This window comes from Molothrus ater, chromosome Z (genome assembly GCF_012460135.2).
Source record: "Molothrus ater isolate BHLD 08-10-18 breed brown headed cowbird chromosome Z, BPBGC_Mater_1.1, whole genome shotgun sequence".
NCBI classification, from domain to species: domain Eukaryota; kingdom Metazoa; phylum Chordata; class Aves; order Passeriformes; family Icteridae; genus Molothrus; species Molothrus ater.
The window spans coordinates 22,359,765-22,384,398 of NC_050511.2; the positions used below are offsets into that span (position 1 = coordinate 22,359,765).

Genomic DNA, 24,634 nt, shown 5'->3' on the forward strand with positions numbered 1-24,634 from the left:
CCATACAGAAAGATGCTCTCCTTTTTAAACAAAACTGATTTCCTTTTCTTGTAGATGCCAGGATTGCTTGTGGTGGCATGGAGAACAAGGACTGCTAGCTATCACATCCTCCTCTGTTTCTATGGTTCTTGATAAATGACAATGCTGGTCCCAGAAGCCTTTATGTTTTGGCAAAGAAGGTTCAGAGTTGAGTTGTTACACAGAATTACTGTTTTGCATTTTTGGTATTTTTCTATACACAGTGTGGCCTTGATGTGCTCCAGGCAGCACTGCCAATTCTTTGTTTTTACCAGTCATTCTTGGCTTTTGTTACTGTTCTTGTTCTCTTGAATTACTGCATGTGCACTGCTCACTTAGCCGTTTCTTCTGCTGCACAAATGTTTATGCCCCATGTGCTCCGGTGTAATGATTCTTTTACAGAGCAGGTTTCACCTGTGGCCTTTTAATACTGCAAGAGAAGGGGTCATTACAAAAGAGGCTATAATTTGGTCTGGTTTTCTTTTAATCCCTCTTCTCCCCCTTGCATTTTATACTCAGATACGTCAACTTTGTCTCTGAGTTGAGCTATTCTCCACAAGCCTGTAATAAAATTACAGGATAAACCACAGATAGATCTGCATATGGTTTATCAAGTTGAGACAGAAAAACTTCTCAGAGAACTAAACTGAGTGCTTTGAACACTTTTGGCAGGCTGTATTTTGACATACACCTTGCTGGTATCCAGTAGTGTGAGTGGCTCTGCAAAAGACATGCATGGCTGCAGTCTCTTTTGGCTCCAAAACAGCACTGCCTAGGAAAACCTTTGTTGATCCAAATCTTCCACAAGACCTTCTGGGAATTAGACTGACTCCTCCTGTAGCTCAACACTACCAGGAAGATTCCTGAAGCAGCTCTGGTCTTGCTAGTGAGTGAACTCTATTTGGCCAAACTTTTTCCATCACATAATGCAAACTTCTCATTTTCAGGTTTTCCTAAATAGAATTTTGATGATACATGAACTAGACTCATATCATCTCTGTGTTCCGTTCTGGTGTTTCCAATATTTTTTCCTTTTTGTTGGCAATTTATTCAGAAAATTTCTAATTATTTCTTTTTAAAAACTAATTTCAAATAAAAGGACAGGGTGAGGGAGAGAGTTCTGTCTTTTCCTTCCAAAGTATCAAATCCATGGGCTATAGATCATGCACAACGATTTTTTTGAGAGTCTTTCTGTGTCGATAGCACAGAGACTATTAGCATTGTAACTGTTTCTTCTTGTTCTGCCCGCCCAGATTGTGCCCAGAAAGCTTCATAGTAACAGTACTCATTACTGTGATAGAGCAGGATGATCTGCAGAGACGGAAGGAGGAGATGAGGCACTTTACTCTTAATTAGAAGACATTACTGCTGTGTAGTTTATTGCCCACCACGTAAGATTTGTACCTTTGGCACTGATAGTTATGCTGAGCTCATTTACACAACAGGTATGTATCAAAGCTATGTGCTTTGACTCGGGGAAATCTCCACTTTGGGCCAAGGCGGTAGGCAGGCGCACTCAAAGAATATTTATGCTGTCCTGCATGGACTTGTCATCTGTGATTTTTTTTTTTTTAAGGAAAACATTCACTGTCAAAATTAACATATAATTAATGGTTATTGCAATCTGCCAGTCCTGAAGAAGTCTGCTACAGAGCTGACAATATAAAACTGTCCTTTTCTTGCTACTCTAAATTTACCTGTAGGTTCAGGAAGTTCCTCTGGTGTTGCCACATCAGCATCCTGAAGGAGTCAGCAGTCCAGAAAATGCCACCATGTTTTTCAGCTTTATACTTCATGGTAGAAACTGATTTTAGTCTATTAGACTTAACTGCAGGAGTTGAATTTCTGATTTACAACCTGCTCAGTTTTTCCTGCTGCTTTAATAAGACCCTTTATATTGACCTTATCTGGTGACCCAGGGATATCAGTCTTCTCTTCTTCCATCTATCAGGAAGTCCAGTAAGACTCAGTGCCCCCCAGTCAGCACCAGACTCCCTGTGGGTTACCTGAGTGTCTGAAATGTGAAATATGCTGGGGTACACTGCAATCTCCTTTTCTCCCAGCAACACTGTTTCCCCAGCATCACCTAAGTTAAATGTCCATGTCACTTGTTTCTGAGGTAAAGGTTGTGATTAAAAATCTGAGACGTCATGTAATGAAATGCTGAGTAGGAAGGAAATGTTGTACTGCGTCCAAGTGGCAGGGGGCTTAGAAAGAATAACATTTGTAAGTGGCATTTCATGGCATTGTGCTAAAAAGGGGCAATGAAGAGCATGCAAATGCAACACTGGGGAGTTCAGTGCAAACCTTGTAATGCCCCACTTCTGTGCTTCCCTTACAAACATTAAGTTCCTCAGAAAGGGGTAATTTATGCATTTCCTTAATAGAAAATGCAGATCTTAATCCATTCTAAACTAACACTGGAGTGGAAAAACAGCTAACCAACCAGTTCATTAAACTATCATTCTCAAAAAAACAAGGTTCTTTAAGCAATTTTGCCTGGAAATACCAGCTTTGTTGGTTTTTAAAACTAAATTCTTCAAATGCTATGCAATACTTTCTTTCAAGTCCAGCAAGTTTCATTTGACCAGAATCTAACCAAATTTGAATACTTAAATGCATGTATAATTTTTTTAGAAATCAATAACTGCTACCAGCCAGAATATATTTTTTGGGTGAATTACAAAACACTAATAAAGACACAGAGGAAGATACCACCATTTAGCATTATGACCAACTCATTGTTCTGAAAGGGGAAGTTACATTTGTGTGTCAGGCTCCACGTACACTGATAGTGTCTGTGATCACTCCCCCTCAGGGATTTATAGTTGCAGGCTGCTCTTACCTTGTGCTGGCAGATCTTTGGGTTACTGTGGTGGTTGCTCACTCTGCCTCCCCAGCCTCCACACACAGTCATAAGGGTGATCATCCAGCCACAGAAGTAACAAGTACTGGGATAATCCAACTTTCTTTTTCTCAGGCCCACAGCTTGGACATACTGTGCTGTTCCAGCTGCTCCTGGCATGATTCCTGGTGTGAAAAACACCATTCACTTTTGTTAAAATTTTAGAACCTTAATAGTAATGAATATAGTAATGAAAATAGTAATAAAAATTAGGACAATAAGAGACAATAAAAAGCAAAGAATTATGGATGTCTGGGTGCCTGGCACTCCACCAAAAAGCACCCCTTGCTATCAAAAGATAACCCTTAAAAGCAATAGCCTATTGCATATTCATGTGTCTCATACATGATTCAAACATTCCTTTCAAACTAGGGTGTTTCTGCTTAATTTCAGCTTCCCCCCACCATCTTGTAAATCAACCTTCTTGGTTCCTCGGAGTCTGAGCTTTCCTGATAAGGAGACAATAATTCTTCTCTTGGGATCTCGGTGTCTGTTGCTGTTATCTTTACCCAGATAGAATAATCCAAAGAATTTCTTGATTATCTTTTCCATTCCTTGAGCTAGTTACAAAAAGTATTTTACATCACATAGTTTATATTTTAATATTATGCTATAGCCTAAAAACTATATTTACCACACTCCTTAAAATAGATTAACACAGCACTCCTTAAAATAGATTAACACAGCATAACTTTCCAACATAACACATATAGTGTTCATTTTAATATTTGCGAAGAGCCAATCACATAATATGCATTTTTCACACTAGGGTATGCTGGTTTTTGGAAGGTGTCCAAAGGACAGGGCTTCTGGAAACCTTTGGCTACCTACAAGAATGTGAGGAGATGTGATCCATAATTCAGATACTGGTGCACACTTAGGAACAAATGGAGAAAGATGTGACTTTATTATGGTATTTAGCCACCTAGACTGCATGACACAAACAGTCTTGCAATGACACACAAGTAAAACTACAGGTGATAAGTAAGTTATTTCTGCTGTCTAATCACACCTGTGGAGTGCTTCCCCACACTAGAATCTCTTTTCCACAGGAAACAACTGTAGCAAACAGTGAGGCTGTTGTTCGCGTCAGAATTCCCACTGGTAATCTGTTGTGGTTCCCAGAACATGTGTGTGCACATGTGTAGACATTTCTTTTCCTTCCCATACCATGTTTTTGTCTGGTTTCTTAACTACCAGGCTCAAGCAAAATACACACTTTCTTAAAAAGCAATTTCAAGCCTTTTTTGTTTTAACAGGCATAGAAATTCTAAATTTACAGAAGTGACCACCACAACATGTAAGAATGTGGTTTTGTTTTCCTTCTGCTTGCATACACATTTGGAAGAAAATTGCCATATTTAATTTCACCTGAAAAACAGCCAAGTGGTGTATTTCTCCTTCTTATTGGATGCAGACATTTTGTGCTCTTCATTTTGCCAATTGACACAACCCAAAACTGTTTAATTACTGAGAAAAATTGAAATTACATAATACTGAAAACATCATTCTGAGTTGTAGCTTTATTTCAGAAGATGAGAACAATGCAATTCCTAATATTCTTATCCTAAAATACACGGAGCTGGTTCATACTGAGGAAGCAGAGAGTCTTTGAGCATTCCTGGTAAGTTATGATTTCCCTGTGCTATGCCAAAAAGCTTTCTGCTTCACCGTAAACATCTTCTGAGTTCTCTGCAGAGGCAATGCATTCCACTCACAGTGAAGGAGGATGATGAGTACCTGTGCTTCTGCAACAATAGTGCATGTAGCAATGAGTGGGGCAAGAGTAAAGCAGATATGTGTAGAGGTGCAACACCTGTAGGTGAAACTGTGGTTGGCCTCTGAGGGCAATAAGGCCTCTCCCAGTGACCTGAGCAAAGCTGATGTGCCAGAGGTGACCAGTATGTCTAAAAATGGGTTGGCTATATTGTGGGCTGCCTAAAAGTGACATCTTCAAGGGCTTCAGGTGCTGCTGCTCCACTGTGCACGTTCTGGTGAGGAGAATGGTTTGCTCCCAGGGCACAACTGGCTTCTAACCAGGGGTTTTCCTGAGAATTGCCCCATGGTTACAGCTTCTAACCCAGTGCTTTCCTTCCTTCTTTGCTCCCTGGCACCTGAATGGAGATCAGAGTTTTAAGTCAGTTCTTGGGTACTCCTTGGCTGTCTTTTGTCCTGTGGGGACACTCCATGCCTCCTTTCTTTCTGACTTACTAGAACTCTGTAAGTCTGTGTGCATAAAATTCCCCATACAAAGCTAGACCAAGGCATCTTGCATTTCCCCAGTGATGCAGTGAATTTCCTGCCACTTGAAAGCCCTAAATCAGAATTAGCATCTCCTCAAAGAGACCCCCTGCCCAAAGGAAGATTTTGAGGCAGGAATTACTACTGGTTGAAGATTTCTGCCCAGTAAATCAGATCACCCTTCTCTGATTTTAGAATGTGTATTTGATGGATAAACCTTATTCTAAATGCACTGATAGTTTGAGAATGACAGTTCTTTCCATGTAATAACATCTGCACACTGCTTTGCTATTAGTCGGCGAAATGTTTGCCAGCAACACAGCAGGGAAGTCCAAGCCTTTCTGGTGATGAATTTTTACTGAAAAAGCCAAGGCACACATCCCAGAGCTCTAGGGTGCTCTAACTGATTGGAAAGCCATTACAGAGCTCTGCTGTTTTCTCCAGTGCAGAGGCTGGATTTGTTCATAACAGCACTGTCTGACATTAACAGATCTGCACAGAGCAGTGAATTAATGGTGCTCCCCATGCAGTGAATGCTTGTTGCTATTGCAGACATGCTGATGTGTGGTACAGCCCCTCAAAGTCTTCCACCATGCCCATACATCACCTTCACCAGTCTCTCTTTGTAAGACAGCTTCATTTTTAAATTAAACCTCAGATTCTCCTTCATGTTTTGAGTTGATTTTGCAGATGTGGAAATTTAACAAAGCCTGACCAGACAGCTTCTTGCAATTGTATAAGAAGTCTGGAACAGAAATAGAAGATGATTGCAGTTTTGCAGTTTTTCACTAGTCTGTGATCCTTGTGTTCCCATGTCTTAACCACATTCTTTGGGAAGCTGACTGTGTTTCAAAGTTAAACACACCAGTGGTTTTCCACTGCCTGTTGGCCGGTCATGCTGCTTTCCTGATCGTCATTCAATTCTTGAGTCTATCTCTGCAGCTTCTGGGGAAAGGAGCTACAAATCAAAGAAGGTGTACTGAGTCCCCAGCTCCAGGAGTCCTCACCTGAGGCTGGGACTTTTGCTGCTGCTACAAAGCACAAGCATCAGCTACATCAAACAAACTGTATAGGTGCTGAGGTCCTCTCAGATGCCCACTGATGTCCTTTGCAGTTTAACAACCATCTGGTTGACAGAATTAATCTTGTAAGACTGGTAAATACCTTGTCTCTGGCTGAGTATATGCAGTTTTTGGAGCACCACTAAAAACAAAGTACATATCTGGTTTTTATTAACTGTACCGCTATGGTAACGGGTCTCCTCAGTCCGTAGTATAACACCAAATTATGTAATGCTGATTCATCATGTGATCCACTTCCTGAAGCATAAACTCTGTTTGTTTGCATACATGAGGAAAGAGGAAGGGGTTTTACATCCTGCAATCCATCCCAGTTTCCTTGCTAAGTGTTGCTACATTATCTACACGTACATACTCCTATTCAGGATAATAGCTTTTAGTTGCACTGAATTCCTAAAATAAGAGCAGTTAGGACTAGAAATAGAGTTTAAAATAGTTATATTAAATATTACAGCACGCACACACAGTTACACACAGAGCAGTCAAGACCAGGGTCTTTCCAGAGAGTCCTTAATTTCTACTTTTTATAGCATTACAGTAGTAATTCCTATCTGTGTGTAAAATTCCTGTCACTACAGTTTAGTGTCCACAAAGGAGACAGAGGAGTCCTGTGGAAGTACAGACTTTCCCATATCCATCTACAACACATCTCCTTAATATGTAGCCCTCCTTTAGAACATACATGATCATTAAAATTAGTTTTAAGTCTGCCCTGGGCAGAGAAGGTAATATTCATACCTCTATCAAGTCTTTGTTCTTCACAAAGTTCAGGAGCTTAGCGTAACCTTGGCTGAGCAGCTGTCTGCATCAATTAGTAAAGCTTTCTAAAATTAATGGGTTTTCTCGTTACTTCCTTATCTACCTTATCTCTGGCCTTCTCTACAAGCAGTGTGTTTGTAAAGACACATTAATTTGATACGATGACGCCTGTCATATCTGAATTTGGCTTTGCAAGTTCCTGTCATCACATGGGAAGCTGAGAAATCCTTGACTACTGCCTAGTACTGCCCATGATTCTTAGGTGGAGACTGAAGGAAGTATTTTGGAAACATCGGGGAAAGGTCTCAGCTCCTGTTAGGAAAGCACGGCCTCACAGCTGTCCTTGGAACAAACATGGCTTTTCCACGTAGAAACGGGCGTGTGTGCCGGCCGTGCGACGCGCCAAAGCGGCTTGCACCGGGGCTGGTGCACTACAGCGTTATACCTCAATTCCCTGCCCGGCCTCGTAAGACCCGCACGTCTAAATGCCCTACTCACTGAATTTATTGGATCCCAGCTACTCAAAACCAGGTGTTTTAGTAAGTATATTAGCAGGCAAGCGGTCTCAGCAGTGTCCTTGCGAGCAGGACAGCCTGCCGAGGCTGGCCCCGCTCGTAGCGCAGCACGGCGGCTGCGGCGGGCCCCGGCAGCGCGGCGGCGGAGCTCACAGGCGGCTGACGACAGCGGAAGCCGGGTGGCGGGGCCGGGCCGGCAGCGGGGCAGAGGCGGTGCCGGGCTGCCCTGCCCATCCCAGGACATCCCAGCCCTGCCCAGCGCAGGACACCCAAGCCCTGCGCGCTCCTGCGTGCGGCAGCGGCGGGGGAGCCGCGTTGGCCCGCTCTGCCAGCATGTCTGCCCGCTGCTGCGCCGGCCAGGTAGGCTCGGGGCGCGGGGAGCGGGGCAGGTGTGGGGCGGGCGGGCGTTCCCGGGCATTCCCGCGGCCGCGGCGGGGAGCGAGGTCCCGCGGAGCCAGGCGGTGGGCGCTCCCCGCGGCAGCGGGGCCGGGGTGGGCAGGGGCCGTCCCTGCGCTGCCCTGCTAACCTGCGGCCGCGGCTCGGCGGGCGCCGGGTCGGGCTGCGCGCCGGGCTCCCCGGGCCGCCGGCGTGGTAGAGGAAAAGCAGCCCTGCAGCGAGCCGAGGTGCCTGTCCAGGCTCTCCGAGTGCCCACGGGGGTGTTTCTGCCAGTTTCCTGGGCGGGCTCCGCTCGTCTTTCGGGAGGGAGCTGTCCTGAGGGCGCGGGTTGTGCCGAGGTGCGTGCGGACGGGCGGGAGCCGGGAGCGGGCAGCGGCATGCGGGTGGAGGCGCTGACAGGGAGAGAGGCATTCCTAAAGCCCTGCGCCGCAAAGAGCAATTCCCAAAGGGCTACGGATCCTTTGAGCTGCTGCGGGAGGCGGTTGGGTGGTAGCCACTGGCTGCAGGTGGTGCGGAGTTCTTAAACCACATGGTATAACAAGTGGAATGCACTTAACTAATCTCATAGCCCCTGAATGCCTATCAGTGCTCAGATCCTTCCACAAACTCCTTTAAATTCGGCTTGTGGAAGGTTTCAGCATATTCAGGTGCTGGCAGAGGAAGTGAGAGATGAGAGCAAGTGGTGATGTAGGGCGGTGCAGGACCTACACTGTTCTCCTCGTCTTACCATGGTACACCTGTTTTCCCATTTAAATCAATTCCATAGATGAGGGATCATGACTTGGAGGAGATAGGCAGTAGTGAGGCCCTTTCCAGATCTCCTTCTTGGTTGCACTGAAGGGAAGGACTCCGTTCCTAATGGTTGTCTCTCTGGTATGATGTTAGACATCTTCCCCAGGCACTTTATTTTGTGGTTAATTTTCATAAATCTCTGTTTCTGCAGTAGAAACCCATTACTACTTCTGTCTGCAGCAGACTAGCCAGCGAGCTTATTCCTATTGTTTTACATATTTAAGTACCTTATGGTCCTAATTCTATTGATATTTCTTTTCCTTTGCTCACCCTGCTCACCCTTAGATTCTGATTATTCTCTTGCTCCTTTATGAGCCACCTGGGAAAAATGTGTATTTTCTGTAGTTTGAAATCCTGGTGTAGATTTGTTCTTTTGTCTGTGGTTCTTTCAGTCTTCAGCGGGACAGGAGGATTGCTGAGCATGCATCCACTTGCTTACCCTCTGGGAGCTGCTCTGAGCCTCTCCACACAGTCCTGTGGACCTGCAGGACAGCACTAACCACATTTGCTAATACTCTTCTTAATGCAGGGGCCTCCCTGACTGCTGCTTCATAACCATTCTGGCAGGGTGTGAAACAAGTTGTGGAGCAGCTCGACAGAGTGAAGTTAGTAGGTGCTGCTACTACAGTGGCTCGTGGCTTTTTGCATTTTCATTGTGCATTTTCTTTTTTTTTGCGTGTAGCTCCCGGAGAAATAACTTAAATTACCAAGAGGATGAAACTGTTGAGATGCTCAGTGGTGAATGGCATGGCTTTAGCATGACCAACCTACCCTGTTTAGTAATCCCTGATAGTAATGTGTTTCCCTGTCAGGTAATCCCTGATAGTAATGTGTTTCATTGACACTGAAATGTCACTTTGGAGTCTGTAAAAAAACTGAACTCCTTAGTGTTGTTGAAGATAAAGCAAAAACCCTTAGGTGGATGTAGTCATAGTGCCAGAAATCTCTGGGGACATTTATTCTGCTGGCTCAAGCACTACTTTTGATGTAAGAATTATCTATGCTAAATAGGACGTATTGCTGGAGTTACACCAGCAAACAGCGTGGATAACTTTTTTACAGGCTATGGTAATAAACAGAATAAACCACGTTTCATTAGCATGCAGTGTCACATTTTTAAAATGAAAAATGGTCCTTGCCTTTTTTACTTGATGTATTCCAACCTTGATGAGGGCATGTTTGTATAACATGATTAATGCACAAAAAAACCCAAATGGGATAGAAGTTCTTCATTCTGTCTCATCCAAGCATCCTCAGCCGTTTTGTGGGTACTGTTAATCAAGCTGGAAAATCAAGAAGGAATTTGGCCTCTCCTTCAATGTTTCCCTGAAGATGAAGTTAACCCTGTGTCCAGAAAGAGAGATTAAGTGCTTGAGGAAAGATGAAACTTTTGTAAAAGTTATACAAAACAACTCTCATGTTAGGTCCCCTCATTTTTTCCTAAAATACAGTAGTTTAATGTGCTTGATGTCCTCTAGTGTGAGGAGTTTTTTGTGGTATTTTTGCCTTGTTGATATCTTATGCATGCCTCTGTCTTTGGATCTGCTTTCCTAGAGCTGAATGAGAACTTTAGTATTGTCTTTCTGAGCTATTTAAGTGCAGTTGTCATTTGTGTGTAATTGCCATTTGTCTGTTGCTGATATGAAAATTTTATTGTAAGTTAACATGACAATTAATTTTCACTCAAAAAAATTTCCCTGGTGCGAAGTGGATGATGTGTGATTGGTACTTTCTTAAGTCAGACCATGCTAAATGTCTGGTTGATGGTTCCTGTCAGAATGAATGCATCCAGGTTTTGCAGCCCAGATTCCTGTTGTTACAGGATATAGCAGAGAGCTGACAGACTGCAGTGTGCATCGGTTATGCTGATTTTGCATTTGCAAAATTGTTTAAAATTATCTTACCGGACCTTACTCTGTGACTTGCATCCTTGCCAGGCAGACCCTGGAAACTTACTTTGAAGGAATTTGGCCATTTATAAACTTTTATTTCTGCAGTTGTTTTTTACTGAGCAGTGTACAACCTTGCTTTGAAGATAATTGTGATATTTAGATTTCTGAGCTGTAATAAGCTTAAATGTTTCTTCTTTTGCTTGTGTCTCATTGATAGACCTATTTTTAGAATGCAGTGAGAATACAGTTTGGCTAGGGCCTTCACAATGCTTTTGATTACATAAAAACTCCGCTTAAATTGACAGGAAACTGGATTTTCTATTTGGCTTTTCTTCACTAGTGATTCTCAAGAGAATAAAGTTGAGATCATGGTTAAAGAAAGCAGCTGTTGCAGAAAGTCTTTATTACAACGAATATGTTTTTTCCAGAGTTAAATAAATGTAATTTAGATCGTTAACATTCATTTTGGGTGGATGGTATCTTGTAGCTGGGTTGTTCAAGTAGATGAATTTTCCAGTTAGAACTGATAGCTATTCAAGTTTAGGTAGCTCTTTTTGTAGGTCTGTTAAATCTTGAGAGATGTCCTTAATAGTGTTCTGCACTTAGAAATCATATCAGGTAGTAAATAAAAGATGTGCCAAAAGTAAGAATATCAAGTTTTCATTTTCTACCCAGAATTCTAATTATGATGTTTTTTTTTAAAAAAAAAGGGGGGGTAAAAACAGTGCTGCTATATTTTTAAGGTTGACATTGGCCCATCTTTTGACTTCTGTGACTCATAGCTTCTGGGGAAAGGAGGGATATGCCTGTGCGCTCCAGGACTGCCTGCCTCTCTGGTGCTGCCTGTTTGCATCTGCAGGTTGAGAACGGGGCTTGCACTCCTGTCCCCCATGGTCTCCCCTTTTCATTACATGGTGGAAAGGGTGGTTCTGTCACCATCATCCAGATTTGTGTCCTCTGAGGTCACAGGAGCATTGCAGGACGTATGTGTAGTGTGGTGTACCACAGTGCTGAGGGATGGTGCCGTGCTGTTCCTGGCTTCACTCCACATGGTGCTCCCAAAAATGCTATCTCTTGTTCTGCAAATGGTCTTCCTAGGTGCCAGGGGTTTGTTTAGTGTGTTTGACCTGAACTTTTAGCTGCAGGTTTCCACACCTCTGCCACTGCTGTTATTAATTGTGATAGAAGGTGAAACTAGCTGTCTGAGGTCAGATGTAGGGTATTGCAGTGTACTCCAATAAGTTAGGAAAAAAAGCCTGGTGAAGGACTATTTTCCCTGTTTGCAGAAACATGGAGTTGTTGCTTTAAATAAATGGTTTCCTGAATAATTGAATTAGCAAAGCCTGATTTCCTGCAGCTTTGTCCATTGAGGTTGGTCTCTCAGGCTGATTCCCTTTCTAATAATTATAAAGTTGCGTTACAACTTTTTCCTTGGTTAGGGTTGAGAGATCATTTTTTCCTCTACTAAAATTTTAGCCTCTTTTCCAGGAAACTTTAAAAACTTATCTTGGAGGTTTCATCTGTCTGCCATAGCAGGATAAAATTTACTGCTGGATTCAAAAGTGATCAAAATGGGAAGGAAAAGTGACCAAAAGATGGGGAGATCCTGTTAGTGTTGTATAATTTGACATTGCATTTCTAGGTTGGAATCCTTTCCCTGTCACTGCATAAGAGGGAAAAGACGGTCTGTCTCATTTCTGCCTGATTTCCAATGGCTTCCTATTTTATTAGACTTTATCTCTTGCATCCCATGAGTTGTTGTATTGTGGGCTTAAAGAAATGCCTTAAATACCCATAGCTCTAGAGCTGTGGAGTGAAGGCAGTATAAGAGCAGGGCCTTCACTTTTAAGGGCAAGGGGGTATTTTTTCTATTTTTCTGCCAAAGGATCTAAACACTACTGCCAGTTTTATTTTAGTTTTTGCAAGTGTGGTTGTTCCAGGATATGTTTTTCCTGTTACTGGAGCTTTCATTGCAATGGAAGCACTTGCAGTTTTAGGTACAAGACCTAGTTAATTCAGGGATGAAAGGCTGAGCTGTGACTACGGTGGAAGCTGTAGGTCTCGTTGGAGCTAGTGGCTGCTCTCATCCCAGACACATGCTGAGGTTGCATGGTGTTCTCAAGTTAGCCATGTGAAGATGCTTGGACCTTAGGTTGCTTCCTGTGTCCTTCTCAAGGACCTCAGTCAGTGGTGCTTCCATTTCTTTCTCCACCATTAGGGTGCAGGCCCTAATAGGTCTTAGCATGTTGAATGCCTGCCCTCCAAGATGTTTAGTCTGCAGCTGACCATTCTGTTGATGGGATTTGACCTGCTGCCTTGTTAAGTTATCCAGGAAATAAGCTTCAGCATCAGCGTGTTACAGCATGAGGGAGTGAGGCACTGGGCCAGCCAGAGCTGGGGGGGACTGTAGGGTGTGCCTGTGATGGAATGTGGGGGAGGTGGCTCTGTACCCATTTTGAAGGGAGACCTACACACCAGCCATCTCATCATCATTTTAATTAGTGGTAGCTACGCAGGAACTAGTCTTTGCAGTTTAGTAATTGGATAATCCAGCAATTAAAGATGGTGTGTGCTCAAGTACTTAAGCATATAAATGTTAACAGTCTGAGCGAATAAAATTTTACTCTTCTTTCTGCCCAGTAGCACTGATCTAAAATACATCAACCTGAGTTTTAACAGGAACTGTTCTTCATGTTTTCTGGAAAGACCTGTCTCAAGGGTTTTTCTCTTGGCTTATTACCGTCACTGGCAAAACAGTGGTTCAGGAATACTTCCTATATCAGGAAGATGTAGGCATTATATTTAAAAATGCTCATCAAGAAGCAATGTCAGGATGTGAGCAGGCTCCACTTTGAATCTGCCGCTCAGGAATAGTGTGTATTGATGTAAACTGAAACACCTTTAGCAATGCTTTGAACAAGTAGGATTTTTTTTTAATATGAAGGGATGAGCAAGAGTTAGGGCTTTTCACCAGTTTATTGGCTTTTGTCTCTTTGTACAAAGTGTTAATGTCTTTTTTGTCTTTTTTTACTCCCCAAAGTCCTCTTGGACTCAGTACTGAAACCATCTTTTAAAGACTCAGCATGTTTGTGAAACATCTCAAAGCTGTCTGTTCATTCAAAAGCAAAGCAGCTGTTCCAGCTATGTGCTTTTAAGCCAACGCATATGAAAATTTCATTTTTAACTGCTTCTTCACTCCAGTGGTACATGGACTTGGGCAGATACTGCCCTGCATTTTGTTCTCTGTACCTGGTGATGTGGCATGTTATACCATGTGCCATCCTACCTCTAGAGTTTGGGTCTAAAACGTCAGAGCTAACCTGGAGAAAATCTGCTCTCTGTATGAAGTGATGGCCCCAGCTGTGAGGCATTGCCACTGCTCACTTCTCTTTCATCTTTCAGTTGCTCAGTTACTATCTCCTCTGCTGTGAAAGTCTGAGAAGTGGCGGCAGCATGAGCTTAAACTACCCGCAGATGAGAAAACTGTGAAATGTGTAATTATAGGAAAGGACAGCTGAACCTGTCACCCAACAGAGGTTGCTCTCAGTGAAAAATGTCCAGGGATCAATGCAAAGGAAATTCAGGATCAGGTCTAACTTGAGAGGATCTTTAAAATTGCTCCCAGAAACAATGGGCGGATAAAAGGACTGGTGAAGCTGAGACTGCTATTGAAGTAGATGTAACCTGAATGGCAAAAATACAGCTTTTTAAGTGCAGCCATGTAGCTGGTTGCCCACCTTGTTTGTGGAGTGCTGCAAGGCTGGATCCCACCCCTTTGTGGCTGTATGCTGGAGAGAGGAGTCAGGTGACTTGATGGACTCTTTGCTGCTGGACAGCCATGGTTTTGTAGGAGAGACTGGGTAAAATTGAAATTTTTGGGGAGGAAAAAGACTCTGCAAAACTTAGCTGCTGGGAGGAGAAGTCTTAAAGTCTTCAAATGAGACTGAGGGTAAATGTTTTGGTTTCCTTCTCTGATGAGCCTGGAGAAAAGACCAGGAAATTAAAAGGTTGTCTAAGCTAGTAAAGAAAGCCTCACCAGGAGCCAGTGCTTGGGAAACTGTAGCAGACAAATTAGAAGGTAGGGTTTTTTTCACTTTGCAGTGTCAGATTTAAGTAACCACAGGGATGGACAGTTTTCCTCATACTGCTCTCAAATCCAGATGGTCTGTGCTAATGGAAAATAGCTCAGTGGAGGAGATGGGTGATACGATACCCTGTGAGACTTAGATCAGACTAAACAATCGACTTGATTTTTCCAAAATCATCAGGACAAGAGCAGTTGAGCAGACTTGAATTTGGGCATTTTGCAGTGATGTTATTTTCTAATGCTGAGCTGAGTCACCACTCAGGAATGTTTGTGCAGAGCGACAGAAGCGAATCATCCTCAGCCCAGTGTAGCTTTCTTGCCTAGGTTTAGAGCTGCTTGTTGCTGCACGGCAGTTCTGCCCCGTCCGTGGTGGCTGAGGGCAGGAAAGCCTCACCAGAAAGCACGTCTCAGGCAGCGTCTGGGCTGGCGTGGCTTTTCTCTGAAATCTGTTTCAATTTTGCACAGTTCGCAGTGTGACATGCGCTCCTCAAAATAGGTCGTCAGTTGATTAACTGGTGTGTTGGTTCACAAAGCCTCTTGGCTTAAGTCACATGGTGAGTCTGAATATTAAATAACAAGCAGTGGAAAGCCAGTTATGTCAGACAAAAGACAAAATAAGGCCTCCTTTTTGGTGAATTTAGTTACTTCAGAGGGACAAACAGCTGCGTAATCATGTGACCCATTGAAGAAGCTTTTGGAAAATGCATATCAGCAGTCGATTTTCAGTAATAGTCTGAGACCAGCTCCTAACACTCAGGACACCTGGCATCAGACCTCTTGTTTTCATGAACCACTAATGCACTAATGAAATATTTGCGTGTAGATGCTCTTTCCTGAAACCAAGAGTCCAAGCAAAGGTGGATGTGTGGTCACTTCAGGATCTTTTTCATGCAGGGCTGGCTGCTTTGCCTGCCCAGCCTGTTTGGATGTTGCCTGCAGCTGAGAGAGTAGATGTTTGGGTGTTTTCGATAGACACTGCTGTTAACAGCTTGGTGACTGCATTATCTGCAAATCTTATGGCCCAGATAATGCTGGTAGTCAAGTAACCGGGCAATGCATGAAAAACTAAGCTGCTGTAGGCTCCCATGAAAAGAAGCTTCGGCAAGGCACATTCCTGTGCTCCATGGACAGGCTGGAAGGCACGCATTTTCCCGTCTCCCCCGTTGCTCTCGCCAGGCTGTCAGTTAGGAAGGAAGAAATGAAAAGCTGCTAAGTCTTCATTTCATTAAAGAATGCAGTTTTTTTCCCCATTGTGGTCTTATCCCCTTTGATTTTTACCATTTCTGCTGAAGTCTCCCAAAAGGAAATTCTTTGTTGTGATAAGCTTGATACTTGCCTAATGGTTTGTATAATTTTGAAATACCATAGGCTATTTTGGGCAGTGATCCTGAAACTCTTCACTTTAATAACTACACAAAGTATTTTCTAAAGCCTTTGAAATATTTTTGGAAACGTATGTGGAAAATACAGTCTTAAAATCTCACTGTCTCTATAAAAGCAGCAGGCAAGATAGGTTCTCTTACTTTCAGTCTTGTATGTAAACAGTTACATGTGCTTAACATTACTCTCATAGCCCATTCCACTGATTTATCAGATCGCATCACAACTTGGAAAAATCAAGACTTGAGTGTGTGGCAGATGTTAAGTGTGTGTTGGCAGAGTACTTACTGTAGGGAACCGATAGCTGGCTCGCAAGGTGGTAAGCCTGCTTTTACCCTGTTTTATTAACCTGTCTAACTCTTGTTAACCACAGGTGCTCCCCAGGCACCTTACCTGGGGTTCTTACGTGTCTGCTTACTTCTGCTCTTTACTGGGTGAATGTCAAAATTATTGTTCCTTGCATTGGCAGGTACCTACAGCACTCAAATTGAATGAGTGCTGTAGGAAAGCGCCCCTGGAAACATCTGCTCAGAGAAGGGAGAAGGTGTGTAGGACAGCTGCAAAGCATTCACCTCTGCTTTCCCCTCCGCCTGTGCACTGTGCCCTCACATGAAGTGGTAGAACTGTTGCTGCTGATGTGTAGTAAATCAGCAGCTCAGAAGGGTTGATATGTGACTTCCACAACTTGCCACTAGGTTGCTTGATTTGGTCACCCGCAGCAGAAGAAAGAACTGTCAGGGCTCATGAGTGCTGGAGCAGGGGTAAGAGTGGGCGAGCGGCTGGCAGAGGAGTCACACATCAGTGTCAGTTGGAAGGGACCCACCAGGATCATTGAGTCCAGCTCTTACGTGAATGGCCTATGTGGGGATCATACCCACAGCTCTGGTGTCATTGGAACAACGGCTGGTTGAGCCTGGGGTTGTTAAGCCAGCCTGGCTACCAGAAGAAAAGGCTGTGAAACTGTTTGAATATATTTTAACAGAAATATTTCCCACACAGCTTTCCACAGCTGCTGTTGTGAAACCAGTCAAGTCAGCCATCATCCAGGCAGTTCAAATCTGTTTTCAAGTATGTTAGGCTTTCAGATTCTGGGGTCTCACGCAAGTTGGCACTGTACTCTCTGCGTTCTGAATGAGTAGCATGGAGCAAAGCAGGCAGCTAGTCCACGCTGTTGTGTCCTGGTGGGTTAGTGTGAGCGAGCTGGCTGATGGTAACTGTTTGTGGAAAGCATAAATATTTGCCCACTGTTTGTAATTATTGTCGGACTGCGGTGTTCACCCTGGTGAGGAGATGTAAAGCTAGAGCGAGATGAGCTGGGCTGGCTGTGCTTGCTGCCTAACTTGTGGGAGCCTTTGGATAGAGAGGGACTTGAAACCAGGATAACAAACTCCTGGTGGAGCAGCCTGGCTTTCAGGTGCTGTTGTGCTGGGCTTTTGGAGAACCTGGGCTTGGGGTGCTGGTGAGACTCTGAGGGAGTACATACATACAGACCTGTGCATACAAGGCCTGCCTGCTGGTAGTGTTCACAGACCATCATTGTTGGGTTGTCTCTGTCCTAAAAACTGCACAGCATCTTCCTCCTGCAGAGCCCCATTCTTTGGAGCAGCTTTTATTTATAAGTGTAATCTGTAAAAGATTTTTGACGTTACTTTCTTTTTTTCCCAGTCTGTTTTTTATAACATGACAAAAATTTGTTGCTGGCTTGCAGTGAGTTTTGAGCCCTTGTGCAGACCATTGCTGCAGTCAAAAGGCAAAGGAGAAGTGAGATGGGCCATGCCTGCAGTAAAGGATGTGGCATCAGTGTGTCTGTGCAGCTTAGCTCCAAATTGACCAAAACCTTAACAGAGAACTCTTTGTATATGTGGGCTTTGAAGTCTTGTCACTCAAAGATAATATCTTTGAAACCTCTTGGGTCAGTAGGTTGTGGTCAGCATCTTAATCTTTAGAACAGAGACTGTTCTCATTTATTTTTGGATAACACCTATTTCATTGTGGCCTACTCTGGAATGTTAGAGGTACAGTTTAAAAAAGAAAAAAAAAAAAAAAAACCCTCACAAAAAAACCCCAAACCACCAAATTTGAGGCTGTGGCTGAATAGTCTAACCAACTTTCTATGGTTTCCATGGCTTTTCAGAGTGCTTGAAGAGGTGCATGTGGAACAAGATGGAAATCGTGCTATTTTTCACAAATATTTCCTATTTTTAGGGTACGTGCTCAGTAATAGAAACTATCATTAAGGTCTAAGTAATGTGGAAAAGTACATAAATGACTTACATATTCTGTTTAAGCATTTGTTGCTTTAAGTAGCAGCTGCAGTGACCCAGGAGTAGAGTAGTAGACATTGCTGGATGTAGATGAGGTTTTACTGGCAGAGCTCTCTAGCACCTGGTGTAGGAAAATGTTTTTCTCCTTACAAATGCCTAAGCTGCATACCTTTTTACTTCCATACTGTAGTTGTTATGCTAAGGCAAGCAGTTCAGGTTCCTTGTGGATACTTTGGATTGGGCTGATACCAAATCCTTTCATGTTAAAAGGTCCTTTTTTTAAAAAAAATACTACTTTTTTGTTGTTGCCGTTAAAATTCTGAAGTGGGTAAATTACACATTTCTGGTATGCATTTGTTTTGAAATGTTACCGCATTTGTTTGCTGAGTCAGTAACTTGCTGTAGCTTCCCTATATCCTGGACTTATATTCCTTATATCCTGGACCTGTGTTGATGCTCTAAAAGGCAATGTAATTTCACTACCTATAAAAAATAGAATTGCCATTCAGCCATTAGAGCCTTCTATTTTGAAAGCATACTTGCATGATGTGGTTTTGCACATAGTATTTTTAATTTCCAGCTTAGGTGCCAACATGAGCCCATTCTATTTATTCCCCATATCTGGAGCTCTGTGTTTTGGGCAGGATTTCTGTTCTGCAGTAGCAGCAGTTTTAGCAGCTGCATGCTTTGGGGCCCCATCTTCTCTGGCATGAGATCCAGTGGTGAAGTGAGAGAAGAGCAGCATGGGGGCTGGGTTGGACTGTGCCCATTTTATGTCTTCTGCAGCTCAAGAGCTGCTCTTGAGAAAGGGGAGGGCCTGTCTGCCACCCCCTTCCAGGGGGCTGGAGGCAGGTAGTACGACCTTGAATGTTGCAGAGATAGTCATAGCAAGGAAGTGATAAACTGGGAGTCTTTTCAAGAGACTTCTTCAGAATGATTTGAGGCTCTTTGAACAGCCAATCTGGTTGTGATATTCTGTGGAGTTAGATATAGTTGTCTGCCAATACACATGAAACCCCCTCCCCTTTATCAGACAAGTCCTTGATGCTGGAAGAGGAAGTGTCCTGGGAGGAAAACAGTGCATGATGCTTGGGTGCCTGAAGACACATACAACCAATGAAGTTTGCCTGGACTACTCAAATGTGGCACCTTGTGGATTTTCAGTCTTTGGCAAGCATCTACCTTATACAACTGCTTGCAGAAAGTAGAAGGTTCTCTGAGTGTTCCCGTGAGCCCTTCAAAAACGAGGAAGCACCAGTAAGAAGCAGCCTTGGTGTGCTGGAGTGCCATGCTCTGGCAGCTCACCATACCTAGCCTCAGGGAGTGCCTGGAAAATGGTAGTGTAGCAGGGTGAGGTTACTCTGGGTTGGCAGCAATGAGACCTGGGAGGGCGGCTCCCTGCTCCTGGCTGCCTGCTGATGTCCAAAAATCCCTCCTGTGGTCATGGTTGGTGGGTTAAGCACACACAGGAACCATATGGAGCAGCTGCCTGTTGCAAGGAAGGGCCTAGCCATGGACAGTGCTGCCTTATGTATATAAGTAAGGCTTACCTTTGTGTTTTATATATGGCTTTTCTAAAAGTAGAAGGCAGGGAAGGTGAATCCAGGTTCTTTGAAAGTCAATGATACTGCTGACAGCAAGAAAATAATGAACCTCAATCTAGATCCCTTTCAGGATTTATTCAGTACCTTTATCCTCGTTGAATAAAATAATTACATGGGTTTGCTATATTTTGTGGATTTTATCTTGGTGGACCCTCAGTTGCTGGTAGAAAACTAAAATACACAGGGAAATCTGTCTCTCATCTTTAGCAAATCTGGGAAAGCTGGACACTGATATGCTTCAAACTAGTGAGTTTTGATAATCAAGACAGACTGCTTCCACTTAAATGCTGCTCAGCTGGGAGGAGAGGACTTGAGAAATTCTGGAGTTTTTCAGGAAGTCTCCCAGCTGTCTAACTTTTGCAATAGAAACCTTAAGATGGAGGGTTTGGGTGGATTTTTGACTTGTGTTTTTTGCCTTACATTTCAGCTGGCCTGCTGCTGCGGTACTGCTGCTTGTTCCTTGTGCTGCAAATGCTGCCCCAAGATAAAGCAGTCAACCAGCACCCGCTTCATGTACGCGCTTTACTTCATCCTGGTGACCATCATCTGCTGTGTCATGATGTCCACAACAGTAGCTAACGAAATGAAAACTCACGTAAGTAGCAGAGATGGGGTGACTGCTGCCCCTGGAAGAAAACGGGACTCCTTCCACAGCTCTTTGTGTACAGGGGTGCTCCCTCAGAAGAGGTGGTCAACTTCCTCCACCCATCCACTTCAGAACACCGATGGGATGATTTTCCATGCTCAATCTCTTGATTTTTCCATGCTCACATCTTCCTGTCACCCACTGAGCATGTTTCACATCAGGAAGAGCCAAGGCCTAGCATCCTTCCTCTCAGGTGCAGAAATCTGCTGCAGTCAACCCACCCCAGGTTTGCTATGCAGGCACTGTCACAGGAGGGAAAAGTATTGGGGAACTTGTTTAAATAGAAAAGATCAGTTCAGTCTGACCTTGATTTTTGTCTCTGGCAACTTGTTTAGCAGCAGAAGCAGCAAATTAGAAAATAATTCTTCAAGTGTTGCAATTTTAATTCTGCCTTCCTGGTGTGACAGACTGCTGCAAAGCACAATGCTGCAGAGCCTCTACAAGGGGCTTTCTTCAGTGTGTGTTGTTGAGTCATTGTGTTCACATGACCTCTAACCACAGCAAATATTGTTCATCTCTAATTGTCTTTTTAATTAGAGAGCTTCAAAAGCATGAAAGGAGTTGTGGCTGAAGCTAGACTTTAAAACTCAGGTTTCTTTCAGAGTCTTAATATAACTTTCCTAAGCTAAATGCTCACCAGCCTGCTTGTGCTCACACACTGGTCCTGTTGTACCACATATTTGGTTTGGCTTCATAAGCCACCCAAGTAGCACAAATCCTCTCCCTCACCCACTACTAACTACAATAAAAAAACTCTGCTTTTAACTAGAGGGAACAAGGGCTGCATTGCTTAATTCTTAAAAATGAAGATGCATCAAATGCATCATTGGGCCTGCTCTGGCAGTTGTGTATGTGCTTGTCCTGGAGGCTCAGAAGGCTTCCATCAGTGGGAGCATCTTGTTGTTTGGTGCCCTTTTCCTAAGAGAGTGAGGTTGCACAGCGAGACCTCTTTCCTCATTGAGCCAGTTGCTGAACAAGCTGATGCCCTGGTTACGTTCTGCACTTGACTTCTGGTTGTCTCTGAAACAACCAGAGCATCCCAGATGAAGGAGCTGGTGGCAGCACCCCCTTCCTGCCACACAGATGAACCAGTGGGTTTATAACAGGCTAACTGGGGGCTTCTCTGCTCTGCTGCCTGTGACCTTTCTGTCTTCTGATTGTACCTTCTCTGTATGTTCTGTCCTAATTTTCTTTCATTTAATAGCACTTTGCATGAGTTATCCTAGTGCCCCATTTTACCCCAGGCCACCAGAAGCTGATGACCACCCTGTAGGAGCACCCGGGACAGATGTGATGCTTGCCTGTAAGCTGTGACTTAAAAACTGTTCAACATGTGCGTGCTGAAATTGCTTGCCAGGAATTGCTTTGACTTACTAGATGCTTAACTTGGCAATAAAGTGAATAACCCAAGGAACTTAAGTGTGTGGGAGACAAATTATGTGCTTATATCCAAATTTCATAAAGTTCTTTTCCATCAGTAGTGTGGTTTTAATGCAGCTTGTATCCCTAACAAAAAATACTCTTTATCCAACAGAGAAGTGATTCAAGAAGCCTTCAACAACATGCTTTTCAGTATTGCCAAATTTCTTTTCCAGTTTATAGTCCTGAAGCTCAGTGTGGGAAGAAATGGCACAAAGAGTAGCTGTTAGTTTGAAGTGGAAGGATAATCACTGTCTTAGTTTAGAGCATTTGATGTCTTTGAATGGGAAATGGACCATCTGAAAGTAGGCTTTCTTTATGTGCTTTCTAATTTAATAATTATGTTCAGGGCTGTTAAGAGTTCAAAGAACCCTGAAGCTAATTCAGCACAGTTTTGATAGAGTGCACCTTGAAAATACTTACTCATACTAACCAGTCTCAGCTTCTCAGTGATGAGCTGTGTTTTGGAAGTGCTGTGCACTTACTGATTCCTTTGCTTTTGGCCGGGTCATGGAACACTCCCAGCTCCTGAAGCCAGACTGTAAGCAAATGCTTTGCATGATACTTTTGGGACCTCACCCTCTCCTTTTTTTTTTTTTTTTTTTTTTTTTTTTTTTTTGAGAAAACAGATTTTGATTAATTTTAATCAAGATTTTTTTTTAATTGTATTTAGGTAAAGAATGTCAAATCTCAAATTGTAGTGCAGTCCTTTTTGGAGCTGTAATCTTGGCTAGGAACATGTGTCTCCTTTACCAGTTCAAATACTCATGCTGATCTTACATGGAAGGAATCTCTCGTTTGTCAGTGAGAGGTGTTTTTTTCTCTTTGGTTGGTTTGCTGTAAGTTCCCAAGTATACAGTAGTAGACCTCTGGGGAAAGAAGCAAGAGGCAGTGGAGGAACAGGGAAGAAGTTGATGGTTATTTGCAGAAAAATTTCAGATAGTAAAATGTGAAATATATTTTGCAAGAGCAATGTGGCATATCAAGGCAAAAGACTTGGTATTCATCAGTCAAGACATGTGAGCTCAGTGACAGGGACAGAAGTACAGAAAGGACCAATATGAAGTTACACTGCATATTGTGCTTGTATACCTTGATCCATATATTTTTTCTTTTTTCCAGTTATGCTGTTTTTTTAAAAAACCAGATACAGCTTTACTCACATGTGTTCTCTTGAAGCAAAAAATGGCATCTTACAGGCTTGGAAAGGATAATTTAGAGAAGAAAAGGGAAAAAATTGTTTTGGTCTCTCAAAACAATGTTTAGATTTTTTTTTAATTTAAATTTTTAATGTTAAAGCTCTTTCAAAACTAGTGGTTTCAGTCTGAAAACATCCATGTCCTACTTAATTAATGAAAAGAAAAATAAGAAATACATTTTGAGGAAAATGAACACCAGTAAAACTCAGTTTAGTTGTGTGAAAGCATTTCAGTACAAGGTGGTCACATGTCCCAGCAAAACTTACTTTCAGGCTTATTTCCCCTGCTAGGTTTATATCTTGGCCCTTAGCTGCATTATTGCATGTTAAACACCAAGTATGCTACCAAAAATAAGGGCTCTGAGTGCAGATGCCCATTGCATATTTCTGATAAAAATTTAGCCAAAGATTCATGATGGTGTGTTCCGATCTGATTGTTTCTCGGTTTATTTAATTTCTTAGCTGCACAAGACAGGTGATTTTACATGGGGATTTTTGCCCTTGCTTTCGCACCTACATAGATTTTCACTCATGCATCCTTAACAAAGTTTGCCTGCCATATTCTCCCTCCTTGGATGAGGACATCCAGATGGAAGCAGGTCCTCCAGGGCTGTTTCTGCACACTTCTCCCTTCCTGTTCCCCTGGGATGTGCTTTGCCACACTCCTGCACTCACACATTCGGGTGCTGACAGACCCCACCTGGGGCTGGCCAGGCACCACGATGGTTCTGTGTGCTTGCAGCTTGCACTGAGAGGAGAGCAAGTTCAGGACATCGTGTTTCTGTAGATGCTGCTCCGATGTTGATCATCTCTGAGGGCTGCAGTGCGTGCTGGAAGATGGCCAGCTTTGCTGTGATAACATCATTGCTTGCACAGCAGCTGAGGCATTCGTGTTATTGGAGCAGATACTGAGTTTCTGCAACAAGAATGCTTTGTCCTCTGCTTCGAGGCCAAAGAGTTTAACTACTGCTGCTTTTAAAGGTACAAAAGTAACTATTTCACTGTATCTTGGCAAATAACAAATATGTGACTTAATGGCTATTGAAAGTACCCAGCATGGTAAAGCACATAGGGTGGGCAGCCTTCTCAGCAGCTGAACATGTTTCAGAGATATAGATTGAAAAAACATTAGTCTTTTTTGTCTATCAATGAAGTCACGTAAGCCTTGATACATCGTTCCCAGCAGTAGACCATCCTTTTACAAAAACATAGTGTTTTTATTACACCAGTCCTGTTGTACCCAGCACTGTGCTTGTGTGTTGTACCTGTTAAGGTCTCCAAGAGTTTGGTTTTATTCTTGTTTTGTTCCTTCAGGACCGTAGATCTCCTAAAAGACCATTCAGTCTCATGGGACTGTTTCTGTGGCCATCACTTTTTACTGCTTAGTGTGATGAATACTACATGGTGGCTAAACTCTTTGTTGCTTATGTAGGGCAAAC

The 24,634-nt window shown here is 43.2% G+C and overlaps 1 protein-coding gene across 1 annotated transcript in view; it reads left to right on the forward strand.

Moving 5' to 3' along the window:
* Window positions 1-7,412: 7,412 nt before the first annotated feature.
* The window catches only part of SERINC5 (serine incorporator 5), a 40,784-nt gene continuing 23,562 nt past the window's right edge, over window positions 7,413-24,634 (forward strand). The window contains exons 1-2 of the mRNA XM_036403112.1: window positions 7,413-7,541; window positions 20,360-20,527. Of these exons, the coding sequence (XP_036259005.1) occupies window positions 7,488-7,541; window positions 20,360-20,527 (222 nt within the window). The 5' untranslated portion in view covers window positions 7,413-7,487. The remainder of the gene's footprint in view (window positions 7,542-20,359; window positions 20,528-24,634) is intronic.